Consider the following 23,320-nt stretch of genomic DNA (forward strand, 5'->3'; position numbering starts at 1 on the left):
GTTGCATGCAAGTTAGCTGTAGAGCAATGGTGGTTAATGGCTGAGTGACCTCTGATATCACAGGGTCCAGAACTCTTGGCATGGCTGAGATACATGCGTTACAGTAGCTTAACATCACATGAGTATAATTTAAGTCAAGTCAAAATCACTGAACTTAAGAACTGGACAGACCACAAAACCCAGCAATGTTTCAACCTGGAGATACTCTGGATAAAAAGACCTCTCAACCATGCTTGTAGCTGTGTCTATTACTTCACACTGACAGTACACGTATTTTTGGCTTCAGAATGTAACATGACATGCCTGGAATTTTATAATATAGATAACATAAGAAAGTCCACATCCTACAAATGAATATCTATACTTTTTACATATGCAATGAAAGAATGTCACCATAATCTTTGTGTGATGACTTAGCACTTTGTAAAAAATGGCTTTAAGACACCTTTATAAAAAATGTATTTTTTCTAGTATGTTATACCACTGTAGCATTACAACCACTTTATTTGCATTCCCCTGATTACTTTACTGTCAAGGAATGTTGCCCTCTCTTTTCAATCTTAGCACAGATTGATTTTTGCTGGAGGTTCAAAATAAGGGAGCACCAATCCAGCAGACCTTACCTAGTCATTACAATAGTATTTCTTAAATTTAAGATCCGGGTTCATAAGCAGATGGAACATTTGAATTCATACGTTACAATTTAGAATAACTAGAAGTACATAAGAGGGCAAAACTACATAGTTATTTAAAACTAATCTGTACTATACACCTCTACCTCGATATAACGCTGTCCTCAGGAGCCAAAAAAATCTTACCGTGTTATAGGTGAAACCGCGTTATATCGAACTTGCTTTGATCCACTGGAATGCGCAGCCCCGCCCCCCTGGAGCACTGCTTTACCACGTTATATCCGAATTTGTGTTATATCGGGTCGCGTTATATAGGGGTAGCGGTGTATTTACAAAATGCCTCCCTAAGATCTGAGAAATCACAGCCAGCTTCTTTCAAGTAAAGACAGCACTAACCACACACATTTTATGGCTATATACTCCCCTGCCCCTTCATCTTTTTGAATCCTAGAGAAATTAAAAACCCTTGCAATTCAACATGTAAGTAGCACATTTAAAATCCAAATATGCCCAGAATGAGTCTTTGAATAGAACTGCTTGTCTGCCTTTGTAGTGATATTTTAGTTAGCTTGCCAGATCAAAGAGGAATGATAGATATCTAAGAATTACTCTAATCAATGGATCTGAAAGAGGGACTGAACAAGGCACCTATCACTGCTTTTATGCAAAATAGAGAGAGAGGCACATAAAATAAATGAATTGGTATAGTTATACAATAGATAATACAATGAAATCATTTTATGCAGTATGAGATTAACAGGGAAATTTGTTGCTGTACACTTGAGGCAATAAGTTTTAGATATTTAATAAAAATATAGGCAATTACACTAAACAGAGCAAGTACAGCTGATGTAATAGTTAAGCTTTAGAGAATACTCTGATGACCAGCTAGTTACACAGGAATCCACTCTTCTCTCCCGGGGGGGAGGAGGGAGGGGGAAGAGTACAGTATTGTATAATTGATCAGGTGCCTTTTGAGGAAATCACACTTTCCTCTATAGAATGAGGTACAGGGCACTATCAGAGCCTAGATACAGGATTAAAAGGAGACTGTTGGCCCATTCCACTATGGGAACTTTTTTCCTTTTGACACCGGAGATGGGGGGGGAGGGAAGGGAAGGGAAGGAGAGAGAGAGAGAGAGAGAACAGGATGTCAAATAAGTATCAACAAAATAGAGACATGCAGACTCTACATAAAAATATGTTCATGTAACTTCCAATACTACTCTAAACTGTACTTCACAAACAGGTATTCTTATGGCTGCATCTGAGACACGGAATACAGGAGGGATAAAGGAAGTTGGTTTGCCTAACAGAAAGATGTAAATGAAGCAGAAAAAAAAAACCTTGACACTAAGAGTAGAGTCCAAAAGAGAATAGTGAAGCCTATGGCTAACATGACCAGGGAAAGGAATAGCAGGGCCAGTGAGAACTTTGGGGCAGCTGCAAGCAAGGCAATCTTAAACAATTCCAGTTGTGCATGAGGTCACCATCTAATGATTTGTATTTTTCTGTTTTACCTAGCCATTCCGTCTTCTTGGCTGTCAAGCAGCAGCACTGGCAGCAGAGATATTTTTGGAAATACAGGGTGGGAATGCGGAAAACTGCAGGATATCCAATTTAAACCCAAGTAGAAAAATATATGAAAGCATTACAGGCTACAGTGGCAAGCCACTCATTTTTTGTTCTGCAAAATCTTCACATTAATGCAAAATCCTTACTTTCGTTTTTAAAATCTTCACAGGCTTACTGATCATCACAAGTGGCAAAAACGTTGTTGGACAGAGAGCAATCACACCAATAATTTACATGTAGGCACCATATTACTGCTTCAAAGTGTGATCAGATGAGCATGCATCTCACATGGGTGCACCTGACAGTACAAAGGTATGTGGCTCTTTAAGAAGGTGACCAGCTCATGTTTCCCAATTTGCTCCCATGATCTTCAAATTTGACCTGGATAAGTGGACATGCATCCCGTTCAGTCACTACTGAATTTAGGCTATAAATTCTCCAAGGCAGCAATTTTATCTTCATTTGGGTTTGGACAGCACTTGGCAAAATGTGACCCCAATCCTGACTGAGGCTGGCCTTCAGGCACTATTGTGATATACCAATAATTCCTCTATATAACTATTCAAATGTATCCTACACCTATGGAAGTGAAATTTGAGACACTAATACACTTCATCATACTTGCTACATAACCCCCATGCTATGTTTTTTGTAAAAAGCACATTTTTGTGTAATAAAAATCAATACACAACATGCACAAATTTATACTTACATTTGATTTTTAGCCGCTTGTCTCTGAGCTTTCCGTTCTTTTCTTTTTTGATCTGGTGGCTTAGCAAACACAATTTCAATATTTTCTCCCTCTAAATCTTTGCCATTCATTTCTTCCATTGCCTGAAGGAAGTAACCAGATTTTAGATATACTTCTAAGGGCATTCAGGGACATATTTTAAGGGACAGAAAAAGAATAGAGGATTTTTTTTAAATGGTATCACCCAGAACTAGCCATGATTGTGTATCTGGAAGTCAGACTGCAGATTACTCTTGGGGTTTCAAAGAATTACTAAAGCTTGATTTTCAAAACCAAGATAGCCTTTACCTGTTCTTAAAATTTCTTCCACTTACAACTGTGGACATACTATTGCAATCTCTGCAAATAGCGTACCACAATTCAGCTCTGGGATCTCATTAAGAATCGTATTTACAACAATGGGGTAGCAGTAAAGCTTAGTTAGCTTTAAGTGAAAAATATTTGTATACAAGGAAGTGCCCTGGAGTGGCGCCTTTATGGCGGGTGTATATAGGTTCCTGCTGACCGGCTGCCTGCTCAGTTCCTTCTTGCTGGAATACTCAGACAGAGGGGAGACGGGCGGGATTTGGAATGGACATGAGCAACACATCTCGAAGAACAACAGTTACAAAAGGTAGGCAACTGTCTGTCTTCTTCGAGTGATTGCTCACGTCCATTCCAATAGGTGACTCCCAAGCAGTTTCGACAGAGAGGGGTCGGAGTTCACCGAGTTGCTGATTGCAGTACTGCCTTGCTGAAGGTCGCATTGTCCCTCACCTGTTGGGTGATGGTGTAGTGCAAAGTAAAGGTGTTGATGGAAGACCACATTGCTGTCTTTCATGTCTTGGATAGGGACCTGCACAAGGAATGAGGCGGATGACACCTGCGCTCTTGTGGAGTGTGCCGTTAACAGCGGAGCTGGAATTTTAGCTAAGTCGTAGCACGTTCTGATGCAGGATGTGATCCACACCTGCATCAGAGACGAGACGAGGAGCCCTTTCATCCTCTCAGCAATTGCAATAAAGAGCTGTGGTGACTTACAAAACGGCTTAGTGCATTCAATATAGAAGGCTAGGGCACGCCTGACATCAAGGGAATTGAGTGCTCGTTCTTTGTTGCTGGCATGAGGCTTAGGAAAGAATACCAGTAGGAATGCTGGGTTGTGGGCATAGCTGCACCTTGTCTTTGTAGAAGACCATGTAGTGGAGCTCGGAAGTAAGTGCTCTGAGCTCGGGGACCCTTCTGGCCGAGGTTATGGCCACCTGAAAAGCCACTTTCCAGGCGAGAGAGGGTAAGGGGCAGGTCGCCAGTAGCTCAAAAGAGGAGCCCATAAGTTTAGAAAGAACCAGGTTAAGGTACCACTGGGGAACAGGCTGCCTCACCTGGGGATAAAGCCTATCTAAGCCCTTAAGAAACCAGCCCACCATGGGATTGCTAAAGACTGACCTGCCCCCCCACGCCCGGGTGGAAGGCCGAGATGGCCACCAGGTGCACCTTAATAGAAGATATAGCCAGCCCCTGCTGCTTCAGGTACAAGAGGCAGTCAAGCACAAAGGGAATAGAGGCTTGTTGCTGGGTGGGGGGGGAAGAGAGAGACCTTTCTGTAGGGACCAAATGGAGAAGCACTTCCAGTTTGCCAGCTATATTGTGTGAGTAGAGGGTTTCCTGCTTCCCAACAGAACTTCCCTAACATAAGGTGGAGGGACTCCAGGTTGGGATATTGTGATGGACATCTGGAAGCCTGGGGAGGGCCACTGGCCTGTCCACTGATGGGTTCAGCAGCGTGGTGAACCAGTGCTATCATGGCCACGCAGGTGCTATGAGGATGACTGAAGCCCTGTCCTGCCGGATCTTTAGGAGGACTTTGTGTATGAGTTGGAAGGGCGGGAATGCATATAGCAGCTGAGTCGTCCATGGTAGGTGAAAGACGTCCACTGTGGAGCCGTAGCTGTGGTTCTGAAAGGAGAAGAACAGGTGGCACTTCCTGTTGCTCTGCGTCGTGAACAGGTCCACGTGGAGATTGCCCTTTCGATCTTCTGCAGATGGGGCTATGTCCGCTCTCAGTGACCATTTGTGAGTGCTGAATGAGCGGCTGATATGGTCTGCTAGTTCGTTCTGTGCCCCCGGTAGATATGAGGCTTGTAGCTGGATGTAATGTGTGATGCAGAAGTCCCACAACCGGAGAGATTCCTGGCACAGGGGAGAGGAGCAAGCACCACCCTGTTTGTTTATATAGAACATCGCTGTGGTGTTGTCTGGCAGAACTGGGCCTGGAACATCTGGCAAGCCGCTCTCAGCTCTCGGACGTTGATGTGCAGCGATAGTTCTGGTTGTGACCACAAGCCTTGAGTCCTGATACTACCCAGGTTCACTTCCCAGCCTGTCTCCGATGCGTCAGTGACCAGCGACAGTGAGGGCTGAGGTTTGGCGAAGGGGACTTCCACACAGACCACCTGAGGTTGTAGCCACCAGCTGAGGGACTCGAGAATCTTGGGCGGGAGGGTAACTAGTCTGTCCAGAGAGTCGTGGCTGGCTCTGTATACGCTCGCCAACCAAGCCTGGAGAGGGCGAAGGCGCAACTTGGCATGCTGCACTACATATGTGCAGACTGCCATGTGCCCCAGAAGCTTCATGCAGTTTCTGGCCGTGGTGGTTGGGAACCGGTGGAGGCTATCAAGGATGCCCTTGATGCTTAGGAACCGGGACTCAAGTAGGGAGGCTCTGGCCTGAGTGGAGTCCAGGAGAGTGCCGATGAACTCTATTTTCTGGGTTGGGACCAGTGTAGACTTGGGTGCATTCAGAATGAGCCTAGCCTGCTGAAAGTTGTTCATGCGTGGGCCACGTGCTCCAGCACTTGCATTCGGGAATTGCCCTTGATGAGCTAGTTGTCCAGGTATGGGAAGACCTGTACCTGGCATTTGTGCAGGGAGGCTACCACAACTGCCATGCACTTTGTGAACACATGCGGGGCCACTGAAAGTTCGAATGGTAGTACGGTGAACTGGCAGTGTAGGCTACAAATCTCAGGAATCTCCTGTGTGCCGGGATAAATCAATATATGAAAGGACGCGTCCTCCAAGTCGAGGGTGGCATACCAGTCCCCCGGATCCAGGGAAGGAATGATGGTGGCCAGAGAGACCATACGAAACTTCAGCTTTCTTATGAACTTGCTGAGGTTTTGCAGATCCATGACAGACCTGAGCCCACCCTTGGCCTTGGGGATGAGGAAGTATCAAGAGTAGAACCCCCTGCCCTTGAACTCCTGAGGAACCTCCTCTATTGCCCCCAGCATGAGAAGCGATTGCACCTCTTGTAGCAGGAGATGCTCGTGAGAGGGGTCCCAGAAGAGGGATGGGGAAGGCGGCTAGGGACAGAATTGGATAGACTATCCCACCCCTACCGTGCTCAGGACCCAACGTTCTGAAGTAATCTGGGCCCAGGCACAGTAGAAGTGGGACAGACGATTCAGAAAGGGAAGGCAAGGATCTGGGATTTGGGCTGGTGCTCCATCCCTGGGCGCACCTTCAAAAAGTTTGGCTTCAAGCCAGGGGGGCTGCTGGGAGGAGCCTTGACCCTGGACTGAGGGGGACGTCTCCTGTTTCTGCCCCTCCTCCGGCTATCATCCTGCTTACGGGGACCCAAATAGAATCGTGAAGGAGGCTGAGGCTTGAAGGGTTTTCTCTGGGGTGCTGGCGTATGAATACCCAGAGATTTGAGGATTGCATGCGAGTCCTTGAGACTGTGAAGCCTGGAGTCTGTTTTGTCTACAAACAACCCTGTAGTCAAAAGGAAGGTCCTTTATAGTATTCTGGACCTCTGCCGGGAGTCCAGAAGCCTGCAGCCATGAGCCTCATGGTGATGGCCGTAGCCATAGTTCGTGCCGCCAAATCGGCGGAGTCCAAAGCCGCCTGGAGGGAGATTCTAGCCACCACCTTGCCTTCTTCTATGACTGCCGCAAACTCCTGTCGTTAGTTTGATGGGCGCAGTTCCTGGAACTTGGAGAGGGCTTTCCAGGATTGTATGCATAGCAGCTAAGTACTGCCTGCTGATTGGAGATTCGAAGCTGGAGCACCCCAGTCGAGCATACCTTTCGACCAAAGAGGTCCAGCTTCTTAGCTTCCTTATTTTTAGGGGTGAGTCCCGGCTGCCCACGCCACTCTTTGTGGTTTGCTGCATCAGCCACCAATGTCCTGGGTTGGGGGTGGGTGAAGTGGTGCTCGGACCCCCTTTGCGGGACAAAGTAATGCCTCTCCACAACCCTGGCCGTTGGTGGCATAGAGGCTGTGGTTTGCCAGAGCACCTTCATGGTAGTCTGGACGGTCTTAATAAGCGGCAGTGGCACTCTAGAAGGACCCTCTTGGACAAGTATGTCCACCATGGGGTTCTGAGTCTTCCACCACCTCCTCCATGGCCATATTAAGGGTCTGGGCAACCATCCTGAGGAGGTCCTGGTGGGCTTTCATGTCCATTGCCGGAAGGGAGGTGGTGACCTCAGGAACACCCAATAATGCAATCACTGGTGGTAGGGGGGGCTGCCGGCACAGGTGGCTCCGTCCATGCACTCTGTGCAGGAGGCCCAAGGTCTGAACTCCGCGGTGGGTCCTCGGGAGTCCTGGATTCGTCAGGGGCAACGGACGTCGCAGGTGGTGGGGCATAGGCAGCGGAGACCACCTATGCTGCCCTGGAGCCCTGCCCTTGGTGGTAGGCCCAAGGTATCCAAAAGGGCCATTGTACTGGTCCCTGCCACTGGGGAGGCCAGGACACCATCGGTACCGAGGATTCCTGCACCCCACGGTGCCGAGACCTCAAGCAGTACTGGCTGTGTCAGGACACGGACAACTCTGCCTCAGACTCTGATGAGTAGTCTGAGCCTGACCAGGGAGGAACGAATCCCAACCGTGCTGGGGAGCAATGCCGCAGTGATGGAGAACAGTGCCGCAGACAGTGCCACCGCCTTGGCCTGCCCTGCCTGTACCAGAGCTGATATATGGGAATGAGAGGCTGGGGACTGTGTTGTCATGGCAATTAAGTCCCACACGGCCTTGAAAGTATCTGGTGTGGAGGGGAGGTCCAGGTCCCCATCCAACACTTCCCAGAGCGGGGAGTCTACGGGGGAGTCCATGGGGAGACTCAACGGACCTGCCCTCAAGGCCAGAGTTGACGGTGCTGGGACTGACGAGCCAGCCTTCTGGTGTCCCGACATAGCACGCACCGCAGTGGAGGCCTGCCTACTATTCTTGGCGGAGCAGGGCTGCCCCCCTGCCACCTCCTTCTTGTGCGGCACCGGGGATTGTGAATGGTGCCGCACCGATGAGCCGGGCTTCCACGCGGGGGAGCAGCGTCGATGCTACTTATGTGAGTCCTTCCTCGGTGCTGAGGTGTTCCGCATTGAGGCCGGTGCACTATGCATCGAGGCTGCCGGTTCAGACTCTTGAGCCGGTTGGGGCCCGAAGTGCAGACTCCATTAAGAGGAGCTTGAGGCGATAGTCTCTCTCTCTCTCAGTTCTGGGCTTGAATCCTCTGCAAATGGTGCACTTGTCTTGCAAATGGCCCTCTCCCTAAGCACTTCAGACAAGCAGCATGCGGATCCCCTTTGGGCACAGGCTTACTGCACCTCTCGCATGGCTTAAACCCCTGGGGCTGCAGCATGCCCCAGTGACGGGAAAATATATCGGGGGGAAACTCCACCCCCCCCCCCAACTTAAACATACTAATACAACTAACGATCTAGTGAAAAACAACTATATACACGGAAAAACGCTAGGAAACACTTGCAAAGCAAGAGACCAGTTGCTGCAAGAGACCAGTTGCTCCAATGACTGTCACTGGCGGTAAGAAGGAACTGAGCAGGCAGCGGGTTGGCAGGGACCCATAAACGCACCACTCCAGGGGGCTCCGCAGCTGACCCAACGGGTACTGCTAGGGTAAAACCTTCCGACGATCGTGCATGCAGTGCGCACACATCTTTTGGAATGGACATGAGCAATCAGTCGAACATTTTTTCTCTTTTGTTTTCCATTTATAACTTTTCCTTACTGATTAGGTGCAAAAGGAAATTTGCACCTCGGCCTCATGTAACAGAAGTGGATATTGTCATTCTATCTATACAATAAAAGTTTCCCACCAAATGTTTGCAAATGAGTTTCAAAAGAGGGGGATCTGAGAGATCCTACCACTTTCAAGGATCCTTTGGACTCCAAAGGAGACCCAGCCTTGAGAGGATGCATGTACGGTAGGGATTCTTACTCTGTTCACCCAAGCTTCTTCACCAAGCTATTTGAACAAGTGAGGAAATTTGCAAACCTATGTGCATGTTTCACCCAAAGGTGTAGAAATCTGGTATGTGAACAAATTCTGCCGGTCATTCTACCAAATGAGGAAGAAACACAAAGCAAAGGGATGAAACAAAGGAGTTATTCCTGGATTTCTCCTTGGCAGAGAGAGTATGTCACAAGGAAGAAGGGAGGAAAGAAGGAGAGAGTAAACACTCACTAGGATAATCCCTGTCAGCAAAAAAGGACAGAGTTAACTCTGCTCGTAAGAAGTTTGTTTTGTGTTTCAGTGCTTACATTACTAACAAAATTTTCTACCACAATTCTCAGGTAGCAAAATTGGTCTTTTAACCCCAAAGGAACTTCCTTCTGTTTGATTACAAGTGGATGAAAAAGTTCTGGCATCCCAGTCACTGTTTTCACAGAAGGCCATTAGCTTAAAACAGAATCTTCTATTTTTAACAGATAAGAAAATAGTCACCAACATTAACAGCAATTTATATGAAGCATTCTCCTTCCCTGAATTCAGATAGTGTAGAACATTCTATGGAAAGACCCAACTTGTAACTTCATTTTATGGTGTTACTAATTAACAATTTAATGCTTCACATAATCCCCCAGACTGATCTTTTCCCCATAAGTATCCAATTTTTAAAATTCAAATTTGGTCATAACTTCTATACACATAAAATTAAGGTCCCTTTAACCTACCTTTACAGCACCATCCCGTTCATCAAAATGAATGAAAGCATAATCTTTTAGTTTCTTCACTCGCTCTAATTTTCCAAATTGACTGAAGGCCTTTTCTAGAATCTCCTCTGTTACAGTATTGGCAAGGTTACGCACAAACAGCACTTTCACCTAAAAGACAACAAAAGTCAAGTTTCAGTATACAAGTTTTGTCTAATACAATTAATTTCACAAAACGTTAGAACTACAGCTGATATCAAAAATATCCATTCATTTTATTTTAATGCAACATTCTGCAATGAGTCTGAAAAATCAGTTTGCTGACTTGACAGTTGGATAAAATGATTTAATATTACTGATCACTACAAATACATCATTCTAATCAGCGTTGTTACTGAAAAAAGTCCTATCAGTAAGTTTTAGGAGGAACCTTTTTTAATCATTTCAAAAAGTAAAGTTAGCAACTAAGGATAGTTATATGTAGAAGTTAACTATTCAAAATATTAGAGTTTAAGCACCCATCACTGTAATCACTCAGCATGCCTTCTTTGCTTAGCCAATTTTGCCTCCACCTTCAGGTGCCTTGAAGCGATCACATCAAATATTGTTGGTCAGAATACACTTTTACTGTCTATGACAAAAGGAAATACAGAACAGTAAGAGGGCAACCTGAAATGCAAAGCTTGAGGCTTAGCAATCTTATCTAATATGGGAGAAAGTTACGTAAGGGCTGGTCTATATTAGAGCAGTCAGCTAGCTATGCTGTGCAGTACTCAATGAAGCACCAAGAGCATCCACACAAGCCACCCTCAAATTGGTTTAAGATATGCCCTTGCAGCCCTAGAGCAGATGTACTAATGTGTGGGCTATCAACCTTGACACCTGTCAAAGAAAAGATCTGTCAAATAAAGCTCCCTCAATCCATAAGCCTCTTTTGCTTGCAGCTGAATATCTTCTCCATCCCCACCCACCATACCCCTTTGTTAGTAATGCCAGACCAGTCTCTATTCCCCTGCCCATAAATGCTCCTCAGCTCAGTCCACAAGTTTTCTATCAAAAAATCCAGTTGCAAATAAATGGGTAAGATTGCACTTTCTGCCCCAGCCCTCTTCCCAGTAGTTTACTGGCTCAGGTTGCACCACTCAGTGATCCACAGACTTTTAACCAGTGAAAATACAGCAGGGACAGTGCAGCTGGTGGTCATGCTTCAGAATCCCTTAGCTACCAGCTCCCCCTCCCTATGGCCGCTCCAGAGCAGATGGAGGGACCAAGGAGAGCAGGTTATGGGATTGTGAGGAACACAGTGGTCAGCTTTACTCCTGTTACACTAGCACCAGCCAGCACCTGATTCTCTCATTCTGAATCACAAGTGGCTTATCAGGATGAAAAATGGCATAACCTGTGTACTTATGCACGGTATATTAAAAAGCATTATCTTGGGGGATGGGGGACTTGGATGGGCAGAAACTGCAGACTCAGACAGGGATCTATAGATGAATCCTTGGCTAAAGGCCCACAGAGAAAGTGTATGGGAGCTATGGGGGAGGAAGCAGAGGAACATAGGAATTGCAATACTGAATCAGACCAGTGGTCCATCTAGTCCAGTATCCTGTCTTCAACAATGGCCAAATAGCAGCAGGTACAGAAGAAATGCAAAAAAATCCATCGTAGGCAACAACAGAATAACCTACTCCCAAAGGTTTTTAACCCACATTAGAGTCTGCCATGACCCCAAGAGCTTGTCTCTTCCAAAATCTTTTTTTAAACCTTAACTCCTCTGGATAGTCTTGCTATCATGTAAGCATCCAAGTCCTTTTATAATCCCGATAAACTCTTTGCCTTGATGATCTTTTGTGGCAATGAATTTCACAGTCTAAGTTTGCGGTGTGAAAGGATTTCAGTTTTAAATTTGTTGCTGTCCAATTTAATTGACCATCCCCATATCGTTTATTATGAGAAAGGTGAACAGCAGTGGACTTGGCAGACAAGCTTTACAGGTTCACTGGCAGCCTTAGGTAGACAGTCCACAATGGCCCTTCAAATAGGCAACCCCAAGACCCACCCTTCCAATCTCAGGTGTACATTACATCAGTTGTTGCCTCTCCAAAAAAGATGAAGCATGTGTTGATTCAAGATGATTTTCAATTAACTGCAGGGAAATGACTGATTTAAACTTTCTCAGTACAGACAGACTCTTCTCTAATGCCTCAGACCTGGTCAAACTGTGCACTATGTATGTAATCAACAAGCTTGATCTCTGGAAAGGTCGTAGACTAATACAGTGGTTTTCAACCAGGGGTACATGTACGCCTGGGGGTACGTAGAGGCCTTTAAGACGGTATACATCAACTTATCTAGATATCTGCCTATTTTACAACAGGTTACATAAAAAGCACTAGCGAAGTCCGTACAAACTAAAATGTCATATGACTAGTTTATACTGCTCTATATACTGTACACCGAAATGTAAGTACAACATTTATATTCCAATTGATATATTTTATAATTATATGGTAAAATGAGAAAGTAAGCAATTTTTCAGTAATAGTGTGCTGTGACACTTTTGTATTTTTATGTCTGATTTTGTAAGCAAGTAGTTTTTAAGGGAGATGAAACTTGGGGTACTCAAGACAAATCAGACACCTGAAAGGGGTACAGTAGTCTGAAAAGGTTGAGAACCGCGCACTAATGGACAGGTCAGTCTAAGCATTAGGAAGTCAAGACAAGACAGTCTTCTCAGATGACATGCCTTCCCCCTTTGGGTTGAAATGGGAGAGAAAAAATAAAGTTCCCTTTTAGTTTGGACATAATGAAATAATAGTTAAGTTATGAGCCATGTACCCGCAGCCACATGACTGTGTCCAAGATTTCAAAGACATCGGTCAGGTTAACTGGCTGCTTAAATTGCCAACCTTGATTGTGCTTTGCAAGGTCCATGCGACAGTAACTACGGAATTGCCTCTTGAATTTTGCCTGCACTATATGATGTCAGGATGCTGAGAATGACAAAACCATTACTATACAAAAAACATTAACTTAAGGAAATGTTTATCATTATGCAGTATTGAAAAATCTAGTAATTTGCCAGTTAAGGAAATAATAACTACACAATCCTCAATTCACATGCCTTATCAACCACAGACTCAGATTACTTAGACTGCTAACAAGCAAGCCTCCATAATGCACAAGTCCAACTTCTCCAACTTACAACCTCAACTTACCCTTCATCTATTTTAAAACCACTTCAGGCATAAGGTTAGCCTTGTCTTACCTTGCAGTTTCCATGATTTGTAGGAACTGTACACATATGTACAGCACTCTGAGGCCTAGCCTACATTACAGATGTATGTCGGTACAACCACGTCACTCAGGGATGTGGAAAATTCACACTCCTGAGCAACGCAGTTATGCCATACTCCTGGTGTAGACAACGTTATGTCGACAGGAGGGTTTCTCCCATCGGCGTAGATATCATATTCACCAAGTGCTACAGCGGCACTAGTGCAACTGTGCCAATGCAGTGCTATATGTTTAGATAAGCCATTGGCAACCTTAACTGTAAGTTAGCACGCGAAAAGGTTTTGTTTTTGTTTATTTTAAAGAGCATCAAAACTTAAGTGGGTCTGTGGATAAGTTTACAGAAGAGCATTCCTGCTCTGACAGATGTTCTAAGGCTACTATAGAGTAGTTCCCCTCCTTCAGAGCTCCATATATCTGCATGTGGTGTGGTGCAAGGAGAGAATTATAGCTGTTTGGGATTTGGGCAGGGAAAAGAGTGGAGGAAAAGCCTTTTCTCCATGTTTAATTACTTAAAGTTTAAATCTTTAACACATGGAAAAATCACTCCCTCAATCATCCTCCCACCATCTCTCTATAGCCTTCAGACCTGAGACAACCCCCCCCCGCCCCGCCTTTTCTTCCCCAGTCCTTTCCATCAGGTAGTCTCCCTTTCCTGCAGTTTAATTTGGAATCTCCATTCACACATCTCTTGGTCCACCGCACTAAGTCTATGGCACTCCTGATCCCCTACGTCTTTTCCATGCTCTTTCCCTTGATCCTTTCAATGCCCTGCTATCCCCCTGCCCCATTCAGCATTTAAAGTGTTTTTAGTTTAGTCAAAATCACTTGACTGTGGAATGGGATAGGGAACCAGGAAGCATTGCTTCCTAGCTCTTATGTTCCCCACCTCCATAGCTCTGCCCCAGAAGCCTGCTACCCAGTACTTTCTTCCTATCCATGCTCCCTTCACTTCCTACTCATCTGATAAGTTTCACCAGCAGGAGTCCCACACCAATGGTCACAGAAAAAGTTAGATGGATCAGGGCTCCTCTCTTGTGATCCAGGAGATTGATCACAGGGAGAAGCCGCACTACAGAGGAAGTGCCATTTTGCAGGCAAACTATCTGCAAGACTCGGCACACTCCCTGCTGTTGAGTGACTACAACACTGGGCAAGAAAGCAAGGGGGGGGATTAAACCTGGCAGGCAAAACAGTCTAAGAGACTCTATACTTCTGCTAGAAAAGCAGCTATTTCATAAGATGAACCCCATTTGGCTCAAAGAGGTGACCCCATCCAAGACGGCTTACCAAGTCCATCAAACTAGGATGCCTACTAGTCAGTCAACCATCTCAGGTCAGGAAAGGCAGATGTGATAGAGAGAAAAAGGAACTCAGAAAAGGGCTGTCTAGGGGGAGTTGTGCTAGTGGCTGGGCAACAGAACCAAAGAGACAGGACTGGGCAACATCTGAGAATAGAAGTTTTCAGGTAAGAATCAATTAATCGGCTTCCGCTGTGGCAAAATGTAAGTCACAACAAAGAACTGTTCTCTTGTTATTAAAAATGCTCCCCAAACTTAGTATTTTGATATGAAGAACTTAAGCTACATGGAAATTGCACTCCAGAATGTTGTCACTACTGTTTCAGGGAGTCTGGGGGAAAGAAAGGGGAAAACAAACACACACACACACACACACACACACACCACCATGACTGAAATAATGTCTAAGAGAAGTAATTGCTTGATTGTGAAATTATAGCTTTTTGGATTCTGACAAGGATTTAAGAAAATTCAGGTTTATGTTCCTTGAAGTAATACCATTTCAAGAATTACAGATATGAAGCTCCATGTTTATTTAAACTCAGTTTTACGGGCTGAACCAAATATTCCCACTGATTCCTTTGAATCAAGTCGTTAGTGTGAAGCCACAAGGCAACTTTGATTCTGAAGCCACTATGTCACTTACATACTATTAGGCCTGGTCCCCACTAAGCCCCCACTTCGGACTAAGGTACGCAAATTCAGCTACGTTAATAACATAGCTGAATTCGAAGTACCTTAGTCCGAACTTACCGCGGGTCCAGACGCGGCAGGCAGGCTCCCCCGTCGATGCCGCGTACTCCTCTCGCCGAGCTGGAGTACAGTACCGGCGTCGACGGCGAGCACTTCCGGGATCGATCCGGGATCGACTTATCGCGTCTAAACCAGACGCGATAAATCGATCCCAGAACATCGATTGCCTGCCGCCGGACCCTCCGGTAAGTGTAGACGTACCCTTAGAGTACAGGCAGATTACAGGAATCATGGCATAGATTTTTCAGCATTGGCAGGAAACAAAGATCATCAGTCAGGCCCAAGCAGTAGTAAATACTACTTGCCAGTGAAATTCCTGTTAAGACTATAAGAGCTCCTTTTAATTTTCAAGTGTTTTAGAACGCATTCACATCTTTACAACCCCGCTTTAACTCCTCTATCTAGAAAGTGGTATTTCAACATAGTGCTAATACCGGAAATATTTACCTTATGACAATTTAAGTGATGTAGGTATAATTATATTTCTCAGTTGCTTTATTACCTTTGCCATAACTTCAGGATCTGGATCTTCTATAGGGTCAGCCCATTCAACTGTAACAACATTTCCCCAGACTTTCACTTTTCCACTCATTAACCTACGTCTGGCCTGAGCAGCAGTTTTGTGATCTTCATATTCAAGGAAACAAAAACCCCTGTTCTTTTTCTTGTCATCAGGTTGATGATACAATATGACATCTGTGAGACCCTCTGTGAAATTAAGCAGAATATTTAATTTGGCTTCAATTGATGTGCTATACTATAAAGCGAAGGAATGAGCCTACTTAAGGAAATAAGTAAGTTACAAGCCGACGTGAAAGCATGGATGAGCTTCAAAGATTGGTGTGAAGAAACGCCAAGATACATTTCTGTACTTTCAGAATACTAAGTTTTTATATCACATATCACTGCAACATCTTAGCATCAATGGACATAATTATTCCTGTCCCATAAAAAGTAACACTGTTTTGTGTTTAGAAGACTTCTGAAAGCCTTCCTTCACGTTGCTCTTTTTGGATGCCTTTGTGCAGAAGTAACCCTTCAGCATTAAAGGGAAGTCAGTAACTTTAATCCACTAATGCAAAGGACTCAAGCACAAAACGCTCTCCATATTGGTTAAATTTTGCCTTTAAAAAGGAGACCAATACATTCTTTGATACTGAAGAAATTTTGGTGAGTTGTGGAACAACGCATTTCTTTGAAAGAAACTTTCCTTTTATTGTATTTGCCAATTATTCATTAGGTTAAATAAGTATATAATCTAAGGTTTAGTTACAGAGATTCAAATAAAATAAAATATATATTATTCCAAAACACCACAATGGTTTAGGCAAGGATACATTATTCCTGGTTCTTTCAAAAGTGAGAAGTCTGAACACTCAGGACAAAGCTAAGTGATCTCAGTTTAAAAGATTGTCATCATTCAACATCAGCCGAAAGATGGTGAAAAAAAATCATCATTGATCACCCACATTTATTTTACCCAGTTCCCAATACACTTACTAACTTACCTGTTACTTTACTAAACTCTTCAACAATCTGTTCCTTGGTTTTACTCTTAGGAATAGAGCCAACAAAAAGCCTATTATTGGCAACAGAGATGCATACACCAATGTGTTTTCCAGAACGAATTTCATGATTATTGTACTGAAAGAAAAACAGACAATGGCAAGTTATTACCAATCTTTCACTCTTCCCCACTCAAAAGCATCTACAGCAGGTATTTTACTTCCCTACAGCTGTGATGAACAGTGAGGTATTAACCCTTCAGTGGCCTGATGTGTGCATACAACAGCTGTTAGACTACTACACTTGTGGTACATTCATATTCTTTGCCATTGGTCCCCAGTTTCAGCCCACAACTATTTCTCCCTATGTCTTGACTCGAGAATCAAGCTTTACTTCTGGAAGGAGCTTCTACTATCTCAGTCTTCACAAGATAATGCACTATGCAGAACTACAGCAGTTGGCGCTTATTCTACCTATAGTGTTGACAATAAAGGTACTGCTTCCAGTCACACTGCAGAGAAAAACTTCCCCTGGTTACCAACTATAAGTTCTTAAACTGAACGAGGCACATAATAGCAGGTATTCAGGTTCAGTTCACAAAACCCTCAACAAGTCGGGGTCCAAGAAAAGCCTACTATTGAAAAAAAAAATATGGCTCTCGTACAGACAATATGCGTACACTGCTTGACCTCACCACCAATTCAAGCAGCTTCTGGACAAAAACTGTAGCAAGAGAGACACACACCACGCACAAATTAGCTATTTTCCTTGCAAGCTTCACCATAGGCTGCTCTCCAGTTAGGAAAGTTGATGTTTCTTAGCCAACATCTTCTCAAGGCAGTTAGCTTGCCATTCATTCTGCAAGTGATATTTTGTTTGAGAGATTGACACAGGTAGTTTTTCTTCTGTAGGACCAAGTTCTCCCATACTTCCTCTGCAGTGAATGCTTAAGTCTGCTTCTTCCAGGTTTTGCTAGCTCAATTCTCTGATCCTGCTAGAACACTGATTCTGTCTTGCTGAACATTTTCACCAATGCCTGACAACCAACAGTGAACTACAAGGTAATTCTAAGTACAAACTTCCACGCATGGAGAGGATTCTCATTTCTCTATTGGCTGCAGTAGCAACTCCCAACTAGTTAAGAAGTACCCCCAAACCAAAACCTAAAAATAACCATTAATAGTATCTGTAGCTCCCCTTTCACAGGCTACAAAGAAAAAGCTTCAAAAAGGTCAATGAAGTTCCAGAGATTGCATATCCACACTACGGTAGTACCAGCTATTATGCTATTGATAAACAGCATGTTCTACCTAGGAACTACTAGGTATGGTTTCCCTGGAAATTCAGGTGAATGGCCAATATCCCTCAAAGCTGAAAGGAGTCCATTACTTTGTGTGTCAGATATGCCTGTATGTAACTGAGGCTATTAGATCGAAGACTGTATATTACCATTAAAAAGGGCCTTAAAGGTTAGCCAGCATCAAGTCTGGCCCCAAAAGTAGCTTTTGTAAGAAAAAGTACTTACAAAATTTAAGGCAACAGGAATGTTTCCTTTTTTTAAAATTAAAAGTTTTAATATACATTCCCTGAAGTGTTTGCAGCCCAAAGACATTACAGCAAAGCGCTAATTTAACAAGAAAACTGAGTAACCTAATCTCACTGTCCAATCTAAGAGAAGCAGAAAACATTAATAGCATAGTAAAAAATAAATCAGATCTTTAGTTTAATATCTATGGGTATTACAAATGTACATATGATTTTAAAAAGTTTGTAAACCAGCAGAGTCCCTTTAAACATACCACCTGTAATTTTACATTAAGTGGGGTCAGGCCCAGTATTTACACGGGAGATTGCCATGGAACACAGACAACAGAAGCAGCATTGCCAATTCAACATATTTATGCTTTCTCCCAAGTCAGTTTTGAATCAATGCCCCAAACTGGTAATAGGCACACAACTGAAGTGTCTTTTGAGCATGCAAAACAGGTCTGACCTCTTGGGGGCCAGTCATCTAAGATCCCATACTACTTTCTGTAAACTAAATTTGTTAATCCAACAGCTCTGATGAGACTAATTTGTGTCATTTCACCCACCGAGAATTCCAACAGCAGTTTTAGTTAGCGTATTCACTTCCTATATTGAACAGTAAATTACACTGCTGTGTGCAGATGGCACAAATTACTTGAAGACACCTGTGGCTAATCTCACTTCTATCTGAGCTACTGGTCATCAGTTTTGCATTAGTTCTAGATTTTTCATTACAGAGTTAAATAAAACCACACTCAATTTTATGGATTGTCACAATAAGAAACTTCGTTCCTCAAGCAAGCAAAAAGGCTTCTAAAATGGGAGAAGTTTAGAATGATGGAATCTTTCACAAAGTGGCCTGATAATCTTGGGTAGTGGTAGGATAAAGAAAAATATAATCCAGAACAATGGTTATATTACAGCCAGGCATGGAATATTTTCTATCACACTCCCCATTACAGTGCCTCAATCTCAATTAACAATCACCCAAATTACTCTAGTCATGGATTTCTTGAGTGAAGTCTGTTAATAGTTCCAAGTTGTGCAGTGGACTTGTGATGAACATACATGTTCACCGAAGACTAGAATAACCCCAAACTTGCTTTCAATAGTGATCCATAGTAAAACGTTAAGCCAGTTTATCAGACGATAAATACAGTGTGCTAAAAGTAAAAAGATGTAACCACACACGATTCTCCTGCTAAAGTACTGCTTTGAAATCTACCTGAGATTGAGGGGGAAAGCAAATACAAGATGACAAATGCTCACTTTAACATGCTGAAGAACAGGAGTGTGTGTGAAGACTCAGAGGGTCCTGTGGCACCTTTAAGACTAACAGAAGTATTGGGAGCATAAGACTGATTATTCCGTTCAGATTTATTACAAGAAATAAGGGTGAAAGAGCCAAAAAAAGGATTATAAATTCCACAAACTCAATTTACTTCCACAAAATCTAAGGTTTATACAAAAAGTTACTTCTCCACTGAAAACACTTGATGAGCCACATATTGCCACCTTAACTAGTCTTACAGAAAAGGTGCAAGTCACACCATCAGAGAACTGAGCATGGAGTTCAACTAGCATACTGCATCCCCCAATTTCACAAGACATTTTCACCTCCATGTAGCATTAAACTTTAAAGCACTGTAAGGAGTATTTGTATGTTAAAGATAAGCATGGCAATCTAAGGGCCAGATTACACTATAGACAACATTGTAACTTACTCATTGTTCTGTTATAAAGAGCAAGACTAAACTATGTTATAACTAAATTATAGCTCTCTGCACATTTCAAATGAAATTTGGGGACAATGTTTAGAATCAGTTCATATACCGTTCTCGCTATTTTTTTTTATTTTAAAACAAAATCCAGAGCTTGAATCATCTAAGTGGTGAACAGGAAATTTTCACAAGCTGGTGAGTGGGAAAAGGTCTAAGTATTTTTTTTTAATTTAAGTTCATAATTAAAAAGTCTTTAGCCTTGGAGATGCTAAGGTAACCAACAAATATGACTTGTGTAAATCGATACAGTGTCATCTTCCTGAATCTGAGAAGGGCTCAGGCTACTCAAGCAGCAGCAGCAGAATATTGACAAAGTTCCCATCAGTTTTCCTATTACTATTCAGAAGTCTTTAGGCAACAGTGAAGTGGACATTCTAATTTATCTCACTTCTGTTATGTTTTTGAAAATTCTGAACAGAAGAGGCTTTTAGGAGCGGGTGGGGAAGAATAGCAAATACACATATGCCCCCAAGGAGTCAAGAGGCTCAAAGATGGGAGGGAAAAAAAGCTCTTTCCATGAAGTGATGGGGGAGGGCATGGGGTTCTAAACAGACAACCTGTGAGTGGTAGGAGAGAGTTTGCCACTGAGCAGCCTCCCTAGTCCCATGACAGAGAGGCTTCTCACCAAGGCACAGTGCCCAGATCTTACTGGTAATCCCCATACTCCTACCTTCTGAATTGGCCTCTGGGTAGTATGCACCTGGTAAGTTTTTCCAAATCATGATTTAACCAGCCAAGTGTGGCACCTTATACAAAACCAACTAATGCCAAGGTACTTGCTTTAAATTAGTATCTTCTCCCATACCCACTCCTCAGCTGAATGGACGCTGCTAATTTGTCAAGAACACCACATTGTCATGTCCTAGTACTTAGGCTGGAAAGGTTTCCCTGCCAACCCCAAATTTTCCCTTGTATTTCCCTAATCCACCCCGTCTAACAATTTAAACGGCATACGGTTCTTTATACAATGTCTGATTATATAAATATCTTAGATGGAAAGCCTCATACTTTTGCAGCACTAGAGACCCCTTATACACAAAGGAAGGAGGATCAAGTCGAGCTTAATCATATCAGCTTAATATATCAGTATAGATGGCCTTCCAAATCTACAAGTATGGTGCATTTAAAGACACCATCTATTTGAAAGTCACGTTTTAAACCTACTGTTAAGTAATTTCTAAGATTCAATCTTTTCATTTGAAGAAAAAAAAAAGTGTGTTTCCAGTTTACTTGCAGCATCTGATAGCACTAAACATTCAGTCCGTTTTCATTGTTTTGCTGTTGGTCAGTTGCATCACTCTGGTGCACTAATCTGGAGAGAGAACTCATGCAACAGGGTGTTTAACAGCAAAGCTGAAACCAAAAAGGCAACAAGCAGGTGTGTGCACGGACAAAGTGGATTTACCCCAAGCATGTTGGTTGGTGTTCTTTGAGCCCACCAAAATCTTTTATAAAAAAAAGAAACGCAGAAAAACCCTTATGTTTTTAAAGAAAGTTAAGAATTTGGGGACATTATTTAAAATGTATTCTATCAAAAGTTTAATTTATCTTAGTTCCTATATGAGTGTCCCAACAGAAAGCTGGCAATCTAGTATCTGTGAATCATGCAGAGTTCAGATCCCGATTTCACTAGGCTGAAAAAACTAAAACCACAATGGAGACAACATGCTCAACACTGAGAGGATGGTAACATCATGCAATGCTGTCCAGAAAATACTCAGTAGTACTGAGTGGCCTGTGATTTGTATTCAGCCTTAATTGAGTGGCCTCTGATCTGTATTCAGCCTTAATTTGGGGGTGGAGAGGCATGGCCAGGACACCTGTAATAAAGATTTTTCTTTAATTTTTTTTTTTTTTTTGGAGAATGGAGGAGACACACAGTAGGTGGTTCAGTGTTCATGCTGCATATCTGAAAGGCCATGGTCCATACTTTACCTCACAATATTTCGTACTTTTGTTCAAAATAAATACTGTGTTCTCTTTCTTTAGATTTTGGTAATCTCACCATCCAAAGAGTTTTGAACAAGAGAGGTAGAATAGTTTGCTACCAAGAACAACCTGTCTGAGGCCTCTCACAAAATTCAATACCTTTTTAAGAACAGTTACTTACCTTACAATAAGTGTGGTTCTTCAACATATTTTGTCCATGTGTATCCCACTATCAGCACACATGCACACAAAGTGTGTGTCAGCAGTTGGATCCACACAAACACCTACTTTAAGAAATTCTTCTAGAAGAAAGCAATCCAAAGTAACCCTCCTCAAACACCACCTCTTGTTCAACAAATGGGGCATCAAGGATTTTTTACTAATTTGAAATTTTGATTGCCCTACTAGATCATGCCAGCAGTGCATCTAGTTTAGATCCTGTTTCTGATATTGGCCAGTAACAAATAATTCAGAGAAAGGTGCAATAGACTACCTACAAGTCCATTACGTGTGTGACTGGCTCATAAGGGAACTTATTAACCACTTACTAACAGAGATTATAGTAATTGCTTATGGGTTAGGGAGTGATCTCATAAAAGGCAAAGAAAACTTACCAGTTTAACAGCCTCCTGAGCTGCCTCTTTAGTACAGAAAGTGACAAAAGCATATCCTCTATTTAGACCAGTTAGTGGATCCATCATTAAGCGCAGATCCCAGATAGGCCCAGCTTTCTCAAATAATGGAACAAGCTCATCTTCAAATAAGTCTCTTGGAATCTTGCCCACAAATATCTAAGTAACAAACATATTTAACATTGTTTAAAAAAAATACATGGTATAAGTGGGTTGTTCTTTACATGAATAAAAACATCTCCCTCTTACCTCTGTACCAACAGAAGGCTGTTGTCCTGAATACACAGAATCTGGAGGAGGACCACCATACTTCCTCTGTCCAGTAGTCACATCAAGTGTGTAGCCTGTTCTTTCCAAGAGTGCCTTCAAGAAGAAGTTGAATATCTTAGGTCACGTACAATTCCCAATTTATCAAGACAAATAGACTATAACAAATAAGTAACCATAAGAACGGCCAATGGCACATCTCTCCCAGTATCCTGTCTCCCAACAGTGGCCAGCGCCAAATGCTTCAGAGGGAGAGAACAGAACAAGGCAATTTATTGAGTGATCTGATCCATCCCCCATCATCCAGTTCCAGCTTCTAGCAGTCAGAAGTTTTGGAACACCTAGAGCATGGGTTTGCGTCCCTGACCATTTTGGCAAATAGCCATGGATGGACCTATCCTCCACAAATTTATAAGAACAGCCATACT

General features: G+C 43.1%; 1 protein-coding gene across 7 annotated transcripts in view; it reads right to left on the reverse strand.

Annotated features, from left to right (window-relative positions):
* SYNCRIP (synaptotagmin binding cytoplasmic RNA interacting protein) overlaps nucleotides 1-23,320 on the reverse strand; it is a 34,693-nt gene that overhangs the window by 6,015 nt on the left and 5,358 nt on the right. For all 7 annotated transcript variants that reach the window (XM_065401963.1, XM_065401962.1, XM_065401961.1 and 4 more), the window contains 6 exons: nucleotides 22,875-22,988; nucleotides 22,608-22,784; nucleotides 16,759-16,894; nucleotides 15,753-15,958; nucleotides 9,921-10,070; nucleotides 2,920-3,041 (listed from right to left, as the gene is read on the reverse strand). In XM_065401963.1, the coding sequence (XP_065258035.1) occupies nucleotides 2,920-3,041; nucleotides 9,921-10,070; nucleotides 15,753-15,958; nucleotides 16,759-16,894; nucleotides 22,608-22,784; nucleotides 22,875-22,988 (905 nt within the window). The remainder of the gene's footprint in view (nucleotides 1-2,919; nucleotides 3,042-9,920; nucleotides 10,071-15,752; nucleotides 15,959-16,758; nucleotides 16,895-22,607; nucleotides 22,785-22,874; nucleotides 22,989-23,320) is intronic.

This window comes from Emys orbicularis, chromosome 3, assembly GCF_028017835.1.
Source record: "Emys orbicularis isolate rEmyOrb1 chromosome 3, rEmyOrb1.hap1, whole genome shotgun sequence".
Classification (NCBI taxonomy): domain Eukaryota; kingdom Metazoa; phylum Chordata; order Testudines; family Emydidae; genus Emys; species Emys orbicularis.